General features: G+C 40.2%; 1 protein-coding gene across 2 annotated transcripts in view; it reads right to left on the bottom strand.

The window, feature by feature from the left end:
• hipk3b (homeodomain interacting protein kinase 3b) overlaps positions 1-16,748 on the bottom strand; it is a 46,304-nt gene that overhangs the window by 19,822 nt on the left and 9,734 nt on the right. For both annotated transcript variants that reach the window (XM_080495499.1, XM_080495500.1), the window contains exon 3: positions 15,598-16,748. In XM_080495499.1, the coding sequence (XP_080351625.1) occupies positions 15,598-16,748 (1,151 nt within the window). The remainder of the gene's footprint in view (positions 1-15,597) is intronic.

Here is a 16,748-nt window from a genome sequence, read left to right as displayed (position 1 = left end):
ACTTCTTTGCCTACTTGCTGGCGCGCCGTTACCCTTTCATAGTAACACATCAAAGCAAAAGTATCGTGGTGACGCAGACCTGTCAGCACCAATATAAGTAAGACACTCTGATGGTCAGGAAGTGTGTGTTTGGGACACACTGGAAAGCCATTAAACTCAGAGCATTGACGACATGAAGTGTTCAGAGCTTGACACAGGACCTCCAGCCCATTAAAATCAATAGGACACCAGGATTTCACATGAAATCTAAATATTTGTTTTTATATGTGTATGGAAACATATGTTAAGAACCCATTGGGTTCTAATAAGGACAATGTGGCAAGACACGTGTGTTGCCTCCTACTTTATGTATAGCGATAGATAATTCCAGAATAATGTCAACCGTTTGTTTAACCAACAATGGCATAAGATATATACTGGAAACATGTTGGGATATTTATTTCACCATCAAATATATCTTTACTGCTTACAAACATGACAGAAGTGCTCAGAATAACTCAGCCCTAAGATTATACTGGTGAGAAACTTGAGTCATGGGGATTCATTTCACTTCCGCTCAGCAAGCACAGGAGACATGCCCTCATGGAACAATCCAGAGGACTGAAATAATGTAAAGAGTGCCTGAAGATCCGATGTCCAGACATTCTGCTCAAGTGCTATACCAAGTTTGCTGTTCGACAGAACCCTACATACCAACTAAGGCAACCGTGCACTTTCAAACTGGAGCTATTTCAGGGGCTCCAGCTGACTGGTTCCCCCATGACGTCTCTGGAGCCATATGGGATTAAAGCATGCAGGACGTAAAGAGTGCAACAGTAAAGCCAAGACCTGCTAAATGAAGATTTAGACCAATGTATTACTTTGCAAAAACAATTGCAAGGAACAGCTGCTGCAAGAGTCGACGCAGCATCACAAAAGCGAGCAGGTAGGTATGCCAACTGTTTCACCATTAAGCACATGACCTATTTGTAAGGAAAATGTTTTGCTGTTTCAAGCCACTTGTCAATACATTATTGCTCAAGGACAAAATCAAATTTAAGAGGCAATACTGCAATCTAAAATGGATGCTTTTGTTCCCAGAATATCCACAGCAGCAGCCAGTTGGTGAATCATTTTACACTCAACCTGATCAGGCAATATAATCACAGGCACATCTTTATTCATCGATAAGCTGATTTGATGAACAAACCTCTAAAACTGATCTCTAAATTACCTGTTAATATTGTGATATAAATGTGGTTTGCTGCATTTTGTTTTTTCCAATGAGAAACACAATGTGTCAGCATGGACTGACTGAATGTAGTAGCATGTCAAATAACAGCATGACACATCTCTGAGATAGCCCTGGGCAGTCACGTACAATCTGCAGTATAGACGAATGCCTCAACCAAGACAAACATGTTAATAAAAGCAGGTGCCTTTGGTCGTCACGGATATCAAACACTACACGGACATCAAGAAAATACAGAGCAGTGTTTTTGTGCATTATTTCATGTTTTTTCCCTTCTTTGTTTGCCACAGATTCCGCAAAATATTGCCTTGGAATACAGCTGGATTGTGTTATTTTCATTATACTGTATGTCTTTTGTTATTTTTATTTTAGTTTTTTTTTTTTAATTCAAACAACAATAACAGAGCTTCATTTGCAAAGGCAAAGCGAAATGAAATGAAGACAGTAAAACATAGGATGACAGGGGTCTATCTTTCGTGCTGGGTGTGGAGATCGGGGGCTAAGTGGGAGTTGCTATGGTTGCATGGCTCCAGCTCTATCAACGCAACACATGCCTCGCTGTCGTTCTATGAAACCAAACCTGTTTTCCATTCTGAGGATATGACGTAAATGCTGATGGGCCTGCGAATGCACGAGAAGCTGATGCCTCGTGATTCTTCAGTGCCACATGTGAGATCCCCATGAGGAACAGACACAACAGAACGCAAGGTGACATGCAACTATCCTGCCTCAGGGATAGTGAATGATGCACTACGGCATCAGATGACACAAAAGAATAATCACACACAAACACTGAATGAACAGCTGTGATGTCAAAAATAAGACACAACCCCAAACGCAAATGCCATTTTATACGCTATGTTCCCAGCCCTCATAAGCAGCCCCTGAAGATACGAGGATTGTTACGAAGCCAGCTGAAGTAGTTCAACCGAACAAAGTACAAACAGATCAATGCTCCGTGACCAGACATCTTCTTAAATGCAGCCAAGCTGGCGTGCCGCAAACGTTTAAAAGTGAAACATGTTTATCCTCAAACCAAAAGGTAAAAAGGTTCACATTAGGTGTGTTGACAGATGCCACTGCACCGCTTGAAAATGAATGACTGGGTGAGGCGCAAGTTGTTCTTTCTTCTCTCCCAGCTCAAAGGTTTCCACCGACGCACCGTGTTATCAGTGAAACACACCTTTAAAAGGTAGTAATAGAGAACAGGACATACTTTCTGCACCTGCCAAAACCACTGCGAGACTTCTTCTTTTTTTTTTTTTTTTTAACCCCAAATTTAATCTCGTTTATTTCTAGCTTTGCAATATTTCTATCAGTGTTTATCAAAAAAAAATAAAAAATACAACCTCACAAAGTTCATTATTGATTTTCTATAAACTATTTTGTTCAATGGATTTTGTGCAACATTTAACTTTTGGATCCAGCAAGGTCACAATAGGACAAGGAAGGACTGAATTAAAACATTTTCTGCTCGGTTGTCTTTATGAAAACAAACCCGAACATGAAACGCTGAGCACAGCAGCCACCGCAGGCCTCACACAAGCGCGCAACGGTGCCAAATCTACTCTGCCCACACCGCAGGTACAACATTCAGCAACAATTTCTAAATGAAACTCAACCCGGCTTTAGCAACAGCAGGATGGTCTCTCTATATTTAACCGCTCCTTTGTTGATGGGCTTTGATCGATGAAAACAAGATCCTGGTCAGTTGGTGACGTTGCCTCGGAACAGCTGTTTCCCTTCAGTCCGTTCACCGCTTCCCTTCCTCTCGCTGCTCGACTCTCAGTGACAAAGGTGGTATAGTGCAAGGCAACACTTTGTTGAACTAACACAACCCTGATCCATGACAGATTTACAAAGCTCGTGGCATACTGGTGGTCAACCCTATCGCTTACCCAGAAGTGTGGACGAACATGTCAATCATTATACTCATGCAGGACCTTCTATCATGAAATCCCATCAGGTTGTGGACTCATAGGAAAATGTGTGTCCTTCACATAGCCTGCATTTTCATGTGTTCTTAATTTATAAATTCACTGAGCTGTTTCTTTTCTTCTTTTTTTTTTCAATCTCCAGCTGGTGTAGAGACGAAGCAATAATATTTTCCAAAGTGCTGAATGAGCTCTCGCTAAACCAAACAACACAGTGCCAAGGATCTCCCCATCCTCATAGTAAGATCAACAGCGTTGCAGCAGTGAAGAAAACCCACTGTGGTGGAGTTTCATAATGTGCTCGAGTGAGAATTGCAATTTAACTAAAAAAAAAAAAAAAAAGTGAAAGGGTGTGTTTCTTTAAGCTTTGCAAAACACACACATTTTTTTTGGTTGTACTTCTGTTTACGCAAATCTTTTCAACACAGGACATGGCAGAAAAAGAGAAATTAACTCCATCGCCATGTCTTATTCATAGCCATTATCTCACACTCCAGAAATAGTCCTCTGATCCACCCTGCTCCGTCTGAACCCAGTGTAAAGTGGCATCAAACTCGCTTGGAGAGAACCACAAATAAGGGTGTCACGTTGGTGGAGGAGGAGGAGGGCAATTTTTTCCTGGAGCTAAATCTTTCTGACACAGAATTTCATTTCGGCTGCACTGCCATTTGCGTGTGTGTAACCACAAAAAAAATAAATATATATATATATATATGACAACAAAGTTACTCCATGATGGAAGAATGGAGCCTTACTGAACGCCTCTTCCAGGAACAGTAATTCCACACAGTCACAGTGCATCCTGCATTATTCAGTGGAACACATAGGGAGTGCAGCCAAGGGCGGATGGAGCACTTGCACTCTGATCTGCCCATACCTTAGATTAGAGATACAAGATTTAAGACATGTTTCACAGATGTAAGCTCCTCAATGTGCTGACATGGAGTCAGTATTTATGAAAGCTTCTTTTTTTTTTTTTTTTTTTTTTTTTAAAGGAAAACAAAAACATTGAGCAGTGTTAGTTCTCTGTTGCATTTTATTCTAAAAGCATGGTGCTCAATCGAGGCCAAAAGGTCTGTTCATTTGAGGGGGAATGTGATTTTAAAAAATTGGACCTGAAACTGAATGTTCAAGGTCAGATCTTTCATTTTGTGAGAAAAAAAAAATACTGTATTCAAAATCTAAAATAAGTTTATGAAAAAATATTTTTCCCTATTTAACCCTTGTGTGGCATTGGGGGAAAAAACGTCCACTTGGAGTAATTTTTCCTCTTAATTTGACTATAACTTTCACTGTATTGGCTCAAATGGCATGATTTTTGCTGAGGAAGCTTACTTTTACATGCAATTTAAAAATTTGATTTTAAATTTTTCCCTCGGTCAATAATGCACTGTCGGCAAAAAAACTTCCTTATGTGGCGTTGGTGGCTGTTTTCATCCACTAACTTTGACCCCTGTAAAAATATATCAGATAAATATTTCTTCAAAATTTTTTCACATAAATCTGTTAATCAACTTCAGTCCTGATCAAAACTACCAAATATTAAAAAAAAATTTAAAAAATGAACCCTTTAAATGCCCATTTAGAAGATGAAGGCACTGAAATGGGAAAAAATACACACAAAATGACTCATTTTCAAAATAAAATGTGATCGGATATTGGATTCTTTTTACATGTTATTACAGTCTTGGATATATCAAAGGTTAGTAATGTAATTATCTTTGAAGCATATTTAGTTTTTGTGCAAAATCAGTTTAAAAAAAAAACTCCCTGTTGTGGCGTTGGTGGCTGTTTTCATCCACTCACTTTACAGCTGTAAAAACATATCAGATACATATTTTTTTTCCGATTTTTTTACACAAATCTGTTAATAAACCTCAGTCCTGATACCACAAAGTATTACTTTTTTTAAATTAACCTTTTAAATGCCAATTTAGAAGATAAAGTCACGGATATGGGAAAAATACACATGAAATTACCCATTTTCAATATAAAGTGATTGAACATAGGAAATTCTTTATTTTTTTTATCTTACATTACAAACATTATGAACTTTTGTGCAGCAGCAGGGATTCAGTCCTTCCAGCAGGACTTGCAGCATGTGATCTGGTGCACTTTGCATGTGTGCCCTCCACAACGGCTGCATGTGTCCACTTCTTTTTCACCCTTTGCACAAGATGCAGGCCCCCCTCTTCCCTCCTGACCTGCTGGTGGCTGCTGATGGCTCTGGCTCTTCTTCTGGTTCTGCTGGGGCAGCTGCAGCAACCTGCATTTCTCACCAGTGCGGCAGTAACTGCTGCTCGAGGAAGATGCTCTCTCCTCAACACTGCTGGAGACACCAGAGCGTTGCCCAGCTCTTCTAAGAAAAGCCTCCTCTTGTAGTGTTTTCCCTCATTCCACGAGGGATCCACCGCCAGGAAGATAACCAATGCAATAGGCTGAGACCTCAACTATGTTGAACAATGACGCCTGGGGCCACCGATTGGTCTTCCTTTTGACGCTGTAGGTGCCGACAAGCTAAAAAGATAATCGAAGAAGAAAACAATAAGTCCTGATTTCAAAACGGGAAATAGCTGCACATGGCATATGGAAACTTCATCAAAACTAAAAAATATATATCTTTTACAAGCACAGAAATTCAGTAGAAAGCTAACAGCAATAGGATGCATGTGGTAAATATGTATTGGCACATACCTTATCTTGATTGTCAACCCTGTCTTTGCAGCGGTTGTAGGCGACGACAATCTGGCTTCTGCTTTGAGCCCTCCGTCAGCGCTGGCTCCTGGTGTCTTGTGCTCAGCAGGATGGCATTTCTGCCTTGTTTCAGAACATAGCTCACAGCTGTGTTGTTCTTGGTGAAGCCAGACACGGAGGAGAGAGCACCTCCACCTTTCACCTGCACAAGGTTGGGTGGCAGCTCCGGCTTGTTCTTTCTCACAGTTCTAACCAAGGCCAATTTCCTCTTCAGGAGCTCCTGGGCAAGTGGGTAGGTGGTAAAAAAAGTCGAGGGTGGAGCAAAGTCAGCATCGGACTCTCCTGAGGTGGTGGTGTCTGAGGAGGATGACTCTTCACTCTCCATTATAAGATCCAGGGCCTCTCTTGCACTGAATTTCCTCTTCATGTTTCTCCTGCTCTTCTCACTAGCAAATGGCCAGCAGAACTTATGCACGCGCTGAAATAGACTTACCTTGTTTATGTTTATGTTTGGCCCAGGTCAACTCTGTGAAATCTGAGTGCCAAGGGACCTCTTCTCAAGATGAAAAGGCCACCTGGCCAGCACTTTGTTTTTGTTTACTCTATGTAGACTCTGTGTAGCTCCGAGAACTTGGGTGCATGTTTACATTTTTTAGCTATATCAAGGTCAGTGCACAAAGGTCACACACACACACACACACACACACACACACACACACACACACACACACACACACACACACACACACACACACACACACACACACACACACACACACACACACACACACACACACACACACACACACACACACACACACACACACACACACACACACACACAGAGACACACAGACAATGGGTGATTTTGTGTGTATTTTTCCCATATCAGTGCCTTTATCTTCTAAATTGGTATTTAAATGGTTCATTTAAAAAAACATAATAATTTTTGGTAGTTTTGATCAGGACTGAAGTTGATTAACAGATTTATGCAAAAAAAATGGAAAAAAAATATTTATCTGATGTATTTTTACAGCTGTAAAGTGAGTGGATGAAAACAGCCACCAACGCCACATAAGGGAGTTTTTTGGAAAATCAGATTTTGCACAAAAACTAAATATGCTTTAAAGATAATTACATTACTAATCTTTGACATAGCCAAGACTGTAATAACATGTAAAAAAGATCCAATATCCGATCACATTTTATATTGAAAATGAGTCATTTTGTGTGTATCTTTTCCCATTTCAGTGCCTTCATCTTCTAAATGGGCATTTAAAGGGTTAATTTTGAATTTATTTTTTTTAATATTTGGTAGTTTTGAGCAGGACTGAAGTTGATTAACAGATTTATGCAAAAAAATGTTGAAGAAATATTTACCTGATATATTTATATAGGGGTCAAAGTTAGTGGATGAAAACAGCCACCAACGCCACATAAGGGAGTTTTTTTGAAAATCTGATTTTGCACAAAAACTAAATATGCTTTAAAGATAATTACATTACTAATCTTTGACATAGCCAAGACTATAATAACATGTAAAAAAGATCCAATATCCGATCACATTTTATATTGAAAATGAGTCATTTTGTGTGTATTTTTTCCCATTTCAGTGCCATCATCTTCTAAATGGGCATTTAAAGGGTTAATTTTGAATTTATTTATTTTAATATTTGGTAGTTTTGAGCAGGACTGAAGTTGATTAACAGATTTATGCAAAATTTTTTTGAAGAAATATTTATCTGATATATTTATATAGGGGTCAAAGTTAGTGGATGAAAACAGCCACCAACGCCACATAAGGAAGTTTTTTTGAAAATCTGATTTTGCACAAAAACTAAATATGCTTTAAAGATAATTACATTACTAACCTTTGACATAGCCAAGACTGTAATAACATGTAAAAGAATTCCGATGTCCGATCACATTTTATATAAAAAATAGATAATAATGCGTGTATTTTTCCCATATCAGTGCCTTTCTTTTCTAAATTGGCATTTAAAGGGTTAATTTTTACTATTTTAAAAAATAAATTTGGTAGTTTTGATTAGGACTGAGGTTGATTAACAGATTTATGCAAAAAAAAATTCCAAAGTTTTTTTGCCAATATATTTTTACAGCAGTCAAAGTTAGTGGATGAAAACAGCCACCAACGCCACATAAGGGAGTTTTTTTGAAAAGCTGATGCTGCACAAAAACTAAATATGCTTCAAAGTCAGTTGCATTACTAATCTTTGACATATCCAAGACCGTGATAACATGTAATACATTTCTTGTCTCTGATCATTTATTATATTGAAAAGAGGTAATTTTGTGTTTTTCCCCTCCCAAAATCAGTGACTTCATCTTCTTACTGGGCATTTAAAGGGTTAATTTTTACTATTTAAAAAAAAAAATTGGTAGTTTTGATCAGGACTGAGGTTGATTAACAGATTTATGCAAAAAAAATTTGAAAAAAATATTCTTCTGATATAATTTTACGGCTGTCAAAGTTAGTGGCTGAAAACAGCCACTAACGCCACATAAGGAAGTTTTTTTGAACGCCACACAAGGGTTAAATATAATTTTGATTCCACTTTAGAATTCTTAAAATAATCTATTTTCACTGGTGATATTTTTTTCAGTTGCGAGTTTAATGTTGCCAGATTAGGGTCGTATTGTATTAACATTCGAATCCTGTTTTGAGTTTTCCTCTTTTTTTTTTTTCACCTTCAAAACATTCTTTCACTTTCAGATCATATTTTTTTCCAAGGTTCACAATTTTGGCCCCATTCCGGCGTGGGGGGAGGTGATGACTTTGACTGAGTAGGGCCGGGATTGTGAGAGACACCATAGCAAAGAAAGCTCAGGACTTTCCTTAATCATGTTGCCTTCAGAAACAGATAAGAGATAGAACTCAATACTCTACACACTGTATTCACCTGATGGCAGTAAATGAAGTTGAGCTGAGGAATCAGATCACTATTACAGGCGATTTTGGACAATTCTTAGCAATTACTAACGCATGAAAACTGTAAAGTATTCCAGATTAAGTTTCCCATTTCCACACAACACTGTGAACGCAGCCCAGCATCACGGATTACAGTCGTCCTCATCGGGCCAATCTGCTGGCGCGCAGGTAAAAAATTCTCATTTTTGTAGAAAAAGCACAGTGGACATTATCCAAAGTATGGTAATGCAGGGTCACATTCAGGAAGACGTTTTTAGGAGTCAATGCGGTAAGTAGCCATGAGCTTTGCATGAACTTGCTTTATGCTATTAGCTCTTGTGAATGTCGTCATTGCATTACGACACTTCGGATCATTTACATTGCATTAATATAATTTCTACTGTACCTTTTCTCCAAAAAGAAGCATTTCCGCGGTAATCCATGTGGTAATACTGTGATGCCTCCAAAGTCTTATGTTGAGACATTGATCAAACCTTGAACATTCAGTTTCAGATTAAATTTTTTCAATTACCTTGTTTTCTTCAAAGAAGCAAACCTATTGTTCTGCATTTAGCTCCTGCTTCTTGACTGTACTCATTATAAAAAAGAACCTATCTCTCCTGGTTTCTGAAATCATATATGGACATTTTAAACAACAAAAAAAAGATTATATTTGCAATAGGGTTTTTTTTATGTTCATTCAAATAATAATCCAACAACAAACCATTACCTACACTTTTGTTGGTCTGGCATTCACCAACGCAGGCGAGAGCGATCACAAATGTACATCCTTGGGACTAAAAATAACTATATGTTATGGCTTGCTACGTGGCCCTACACACTCGGAAAAACATCACATGAAGTGCCTGGACATTTCACCCAAGTGAAATTACTTTCAACATTATGTGCTCTCAGACGTTCTTCAATAGAACATTTGTCCGTCGGTAACTTAACAAGAAACAGAAATTGAAACCCTCACAATTCAAACAGGTATTGCAATTATCAGGCATTTTTTGATCAGTAGTTTTCTGGGGTTTTTTTTAGGACAGGGTGTTAACAGCACTGCAGCTTAAAACCCGAAGTTAAAACCCAAAGTACCATTTGAACATATTTGATGCAACACAGGAACAAAAACTGTGCACCTTTAGTAATTCCTCCTATTTAAACATGTTCACAAACAAAATCAGCTCCGACTAGAAGTATGAAGCAAACATGCGACACCAATTTGCCTAATAAAGAGTTAGACTGAAGTAATTAGCATCCGAGAATGTGTGTATTTCCATCTCAAGATATAAAGATCAGTGCTCCCATTTCAGATCCAACAGTAAGTAAGGACAAAGTCTTGACAAAATTCGTGGGGCTTGCATCAAAGCGTCCTGAAGTGACACTGCAAGCTGCAGAACTCATTTTTAGTGCATAACTTGGGCGTTTCCTAACCGGCAGACTGAATACTAGTGCCAGCTGTTTAAGCCACAAGAATACCCAGAAATACTCATTACGAACTGGCCTGAAACACGTTCATAGGCGTGTTTTCAGGGTGAAACTAATGCACTCGTCCAAGACCAAATATTTCATACATGCACAGGAAACATTTGTTCCCCCTGAACTGGATCTGAAGCCAAACCACATATACAAAGAACTTTTTTTTTTTTTTTTACCATCGTTCTGATCTGCTTGAAACCTTTATTTCAGCCATATTTATTTCAACACTGACAATTTTGAAAAGATTTTATAAAAACAACATTCTGTGCGAAACGTGCATTTTAAAACAATACGGCTTAACGCAGCAGCCGCTTGTCATGAATTATTCCTGACAAGAAACAGGAGACCGATGTGTGCCTAAAGTGGCCCTTGAACGAGACTCTTTTAACAGACAAAAAAGTACCGCTCGTGTCTAAACAAATCACTTGAGAATGAATCGTGAAAAATACATTTACATAATTGCAAACTGATGGATAGTAAACTGAATTGATGACAGAAATGAAGCCGTCAGTCTCACATTGGACCGGTAAGATCTCTGGTTTAGCTGACTGTGCAAAACCAAGGTGGCAAATTACAAATGGCCACAGGCCAAAGCCTTGTAAATTGTGGAGGCGGGAAGTGTATCTGTCAGACATATTGGTTGCAGTGGGTGATAGATTTGAAGCGTCCCCACGCAGATATTTCGTGCCGAGCACCAGACCAAACACACACATACACACATTGACATATGAAAATCAAAACAGCTGACAGTGAGCTGGTTGACCTTGAACGAGCAAGTCAGAGCTTGCTAGTATTTCAAGCTGTCCTTATTTCATCCTGGCTGCCTATGTGTTTCACCATCTATAGAAGTCAAAGCACACTGGCCGCTGTCCCATGAGCTATTTTAAGCAGCCCTCCACTCGGATGCTCAGCATCGCTGCTGCCTCGCAGTATGTCTTTGCATACTCCTGTCACTGAACAGCACAAAACCGGGGAGGCACATTTTTTTTTTTTTTTTTTACAACTCTTTACTGGGGAGAAGGTGGACAAAGACAAATCAAAAGACACTGTGTGGAGGATAAATGTAATCAATGAAGGAACTATCATATATATATGATAATATATGATATATTTAACTTGCAGTCCAGTCCGCAAGAGATTATTTTCTCCTTTCAATAACCCGATTGCATCTGCAAATGCAAGATGGACAAAAATAACCGTACCTTCAATCGGAGACTAAACTGAGTCTAAATCAATAAGGGAAGAGCTGCGTGTGTGTGTGTGTGAGGGTCCATTTACCACATAGTCCCCAACTTATCTGGGTTCTGAAGTAATGGGAGACTTGACACCTTTACATTTCTTAAGCAACTGCTACTTCAATATTTATGTTTAAAGCACGGTTATGATGTGATTAAGACTTGCTGCAGTTTTTATTGAGGTTAAATGATCTGTCAATGGAAAGGATAAATATGTGACCATGAAAAAAAGCCAACTAAAAAACTAAAACCTTTGTATTGAAATAAACATATTTCAGTTACTTGGTTAACCAAAGCAAACAGTGGGTCCATTTCTTTAATAAACAGACATTCACATTAAACCGGAACAAATTTGAAACAAGCAGCACATCTCCTAATAAGTACTGACGAAACAGGAAGTTGATATAGTTCTTTTTTTAAACTTCAACTTGCAGTGACAAACCAATAAGAGTTGAACAGCTGACGAGGCTAAAGTTAACCCCCATAAATTGATAGAGAAAAATGTGTCAAATGAAAGAGAAAAGTTGGTGACGCTAAAACATAATCGTTTTCTCACACGCGTGATTATCACTCACTTTATTAGTTGAGTGTGCATAGTTGGCATTGGTCCACTGGCAATGATTTTACTGCTTTACTGCAGGTGGATGAATTCAGACTATACAGACGAGTCACATTGACTCAGATTTAACAGATTTAACAAATCTTCACTCAGGAGGCCAACATATAATGAAAACAACCTGATTTTAAGTCCCTACATGATCCAAACCTGCAGAAATCCAAACTGAAGTCAGACAGATCTTTCCATGTGACAGTAACCAGGCGAAGAGAACATAACAGATGAAAATATAAAATTGATGATACAGTATGTCTTAAACTTCGCTAGTAAAAAACATCCCAGAAGCCTAAAGCCCTGATAAACGGCAGTTCTTTCTGTTCAGTTTTAAATATCCTTTAAACAAACTGAAGACTTTCAGGGAGTGACAGTTTTGAACAGATAATCTTTGTAGTGACATTATTATTTTACTATTTCTCTGGCACAATGCTCAATAATTCTTTTGCAAATGATGGGTAATGAGACAGACCTTTACTATCATTCTGCACTTCCAAGGTAGGAATAGAATCTTCAAGTGTCGTTTTAAAATACAACACCATGCAAGACATGTGAGAAATTGCAGGCCACCAAAAAGAATGAGGCTGACGGAGCTGACGGAGCTGACAAAGTAGCGGACGCACCGCACCGCTCAGTTCTTCCACCACAAAAGAGCAACGTATGACAGTTTCTATTTTAAGCAACTTCCTGAAATAACATGTACTCATGCCAACATAACAGCATTCACAAAATCGCTGGACGATTGCATGGATAAAAGGACGACGTAAAGAAAAATAAGTGAAGTGACGTTCACTATTCTTTCTCGCTTTAAAAGAAACTTTGACAAGGAAAAGGTGGAAGCCAGGGGCGTTTCCTAGACATAAGGCTCTACTGGGCCACAGGCCCCGAACATAGCGGCCAACCGGGAAAACTCCTGGTCATCCCGATGGCCGTTACGTCGCTGATACCCGGGCACAGCTAATCTATACTGGACCACGTGCCTGAGTAAAAAGGGTCTGGCAGCACTGGTTAAAGTGAATCTATTTTCCTAAAGTTTTCTGCAAGTTAAAAGTAGACAATAAACACTCAATTCGAGTTCATTCAATGGTAAAGATTATTATTTCACTGCCACTTCGGTGGAATGGACTATTATCCCGAATGGGGATTATGAATTACATTTTCCCAGAAACTGAGGCAAAAATAGTCAGTGGCACATATATCCTTCACTCTCCTTTGTCAATGGATCCTCCGATATTAAAGACACAAGTAGAAAAACTCAAAGAGAGAAATTCTGCTTAATTTGCTTGGTAGGTCACAAACATCAGGTCTCATTTCCATGGAGCACGATCATCACCTATTGAGACAACTAAGAAAAAACTACATTTCATCTTCTGCAAAGGAGAACCATAAACTATTATACATTAACCCACAAGGGAGTGGCGGCTTAGAGGTTACAGCAGCTTGAAGCAAGATTGCGACTGGAAAGATATCCAATGTAAATATAACAACATACATCCTCACCTTTGCTCATGAACTTTGGGTAATGACATTGTAACAGGCCTCACTCTTCATGGTAAAAGTGACGAGAGACTCAAAGTTGAGCCACGACTCCTACACATGCAGAGGTAAACCAGCTGAGATGGTTCAGGCGTCTGATTAGGATGCCTGAAGGTTTCCTTCCATTCAGAGGTCTACCAGGCACATCCCACTGAGGGGAGGCCCTGAGGTCGGCTCCGGACCCGCCGGGGAGATTACGTCTCTCGTTTTTGTGTGGAGAGGCTCGGGGTGTTCTCGGAAGCACTGAAGCAAGTTGCAGCGGACAGTGAAGTCGAGGTTCCTTTGCACTCCACACTTTCACTGTGACCCAATGTGAACTGAGCAAGAAAGGACTCCTTATTCCTGGCATTTTAAAGGGGTGTTTTCTTTTTGATAAATGTCGGCTTGTTATATGGATCTGAGCCACAAGTATTTTGTTCTTAGTTTTATATGTTTTTTTTCACTTAGTCAAAGCAAAAATTCTGTAACACACACACACACACACCCACGCCACAATTAAACCCATGTGTATGTGCATTTAATGAGGCTTCATATACAGTTAGAATAGATTGTGATCAGAGTACAAGAAAACTGCAATATTCAGGTTATATATGCAAGCAAGTAGATTAAAAAAACAACATACATTTTTTTTTTTTTAAATCATATATACTAAAAGACACCTAATTTTTATGCATTTACAAAAAAAGTATTCTATTTTAGCTTTGGTTTTTCTGTAATGTCTGTTCGAGGGCCGCAGCTTAAGCAGAAGATGACCTGGATTTTACCTGGATTTAATCAAACCCCTGACATGGACAGAGCTTGCAGCTTAATGCATTATCATTTGTTTATATGTGCGATGTTCATGCGGCGCATGAGACATCGGTTTAAACCAGCCACTAAAAGACAAGCACACCCATTATGTGAAACTGAAGGTTGAAACGCACGTTGTTATTATCAACACTGTTGCTAAACTTGGCTTCATTCGTCTTTTTTCCCCTCCAGTAAACAACACATACGACTTTTGGCTTAACTTGAAAAACGAGAACACGTCACCATGTGCAGGAACAGAGCAGCTTTACTATTTGTTATGTACATACTGCTGTGTGCGTTTCCATCCATGCGTGAAAGGTTTACTCTTCATAAAACACACAAAAATGGACCAAACTCCTTGCAAACTATTTAAATCTTAGAATATTTTAGTAAATTAAAAAAATGGCTTCCTTGATAGCCTATCTTTTTTGTTTGTACTTAACAGGCGCCGTTCATATTACTGGAAGGTACAACCCAAACAGTGAACTGGGTCATTCCTGACTTAGGCAACAGCTCATACCATTTCAGGGCTGTTTTTTTAATCAAACCAAAGTACTCCTAACATAATGCCAAGGATAATTTGTGCTGCCTGTTTTCCAAGAGCGTGTCCAAGATCACTGCAAACAGAGCTGTCCTGTTAACATCAACAAAAAGGACATTACTTGCTGCCACGTCATAAAACAGAACTAGAAACTGCCGACCTTTCAACTGTTCACATAATTGGGGGGGGTTTTTTATATGCAATTTTAACATACATTAATAAAAAACAACATCTCCAAGGCAGCTCTACCGTCCAAACCTGATGTTGGCTAGATGTTAGTTAGTTAATCATTCATTTCTATTTGTTTTCTTTTTCCAGAACACAATTACAGTTCCCAGGCACCGAGAACACAAAAGGTCACTCTGTAGTCTGCTGGTAAACACTGCAGGGTCGCATTTTTTTTCAGGGTTTATGGTATGTGGCTTCTAAACACACAGGATGTTGTGCAGTATGGGAGACATTTCCTTGTTTTGGTATGAGGAAGGACATTTTGAAACGACAGTGAGCACATTCTGAGCACCAGCAGTCTGAAAACACTTTGAAACTCAGTAGACTGAAAATATGCTTCAGAGTAAATTGTATGCAACTTTTTTTTGCCCTTCGTTTTTGTACTCACCTATAGTACCGAGACTGGAGGTACGTGGAACACACTGCTTTGGACACATGACTGGCTGAGCCAAAGTCAATCACCTTCACCCTGTAGGGTTGCCTCACTGGGTCCACCAGCATTATGTTCTCAGGCTTGAGGTCTGCATGAATCAGACCCATGCTCTTCAGCTTCTTCAGAGCTGTGGCCACCTGCTGGAGCACAGGTCTGATCACTTTCAGGGGCAGCGGGCTGAACTTGTTCTGCTTCAGGAAGTCGTACAGGTTCTGCTCGAGCATCTCGAATACCAGGCAGGTGTGGCTGCGGTGCTGGAAGCATTCGAAGGCCCGCACCAGGTTGTGCTCATCTGCGTTCTCCCCACTCAGACGAGCGAGGATGCCAACTTCAATTTGTCCCTGCCGTGCATATGAAGGGTGGTTCTTCAAGATCTTCACAGCCACAACCTCCCCTGTTCCCCTCTTCCAGCACTTTACAACCTGGCCAAATGTGCCTCGTCCCAGGAAATCCAGCACTTCGTAAGTATTCTTCATGGAACACAAGACTTCGTGTTGCACTACCTGATAGTCCCCATCTCCTCCTCCGGCTCCTCCGGCTGCGCCTACGCCCCCATGCCCCACACCCGGTTTGGTGGGGCCCCCTCCAGCCCCCACAGCCGCAGGCCCCGCCACGGCCGCATTTCCCACATTCGTCGTTTGCAACATGGCAGGCAACATTGACAGTTCCTCCACAATCTGCATGGTGCTTCCTCGGTTATCCAGCTCCTCACTTTTACGTTTCAGCCCACATCGCTGAGAGCTGTCAGCTGAGTTCAAACCTCCACAGTTCTCTTCTCCGTCGCCCTCTTCCTGCTCGACTCCCTCTCCTCCACCACTGCAGCCCTCTCCCCTTCCCCCTGCTCCTGCCCCTGTTGCTCCACTGCTGCTCCCACTTGCTATGTCTGTCTGCCGCCGCTGCTGCTGCTGCTGCTGCTGCTCCCTGTCCTGTGAGCGGACAACCCCTGCCTCCTGTCGCCGCAAGGCCACAAACGGGCCGGGTCCGACTCCTCCGCCTCCTCTTTTGCCGGGTTGTTGTCTCTGTACGCCACGCACCACCACCGTCTGCACCGGGTACTCTTTTCCTCCACGTATTTTTAGGCCCACTGCCAAGTCTCGATTTACAAA

This window comes from Blennius ocellaris (genome assembly GCF_963422515.1).
Source record: "Blennius ocellaris genome assembly, chromosome: 1".
NCBI lineage: Eukaryota > Metazoa > Chordata > Actinopteri > Blenniiformes > Blenniidae > Blennius > Blennius ocellaris.
The sequence above is the reverse complement of the archived record's forward strand: the minus strand, read 5'-3'. Positions and strand labels throughout refer to the sequence as shown.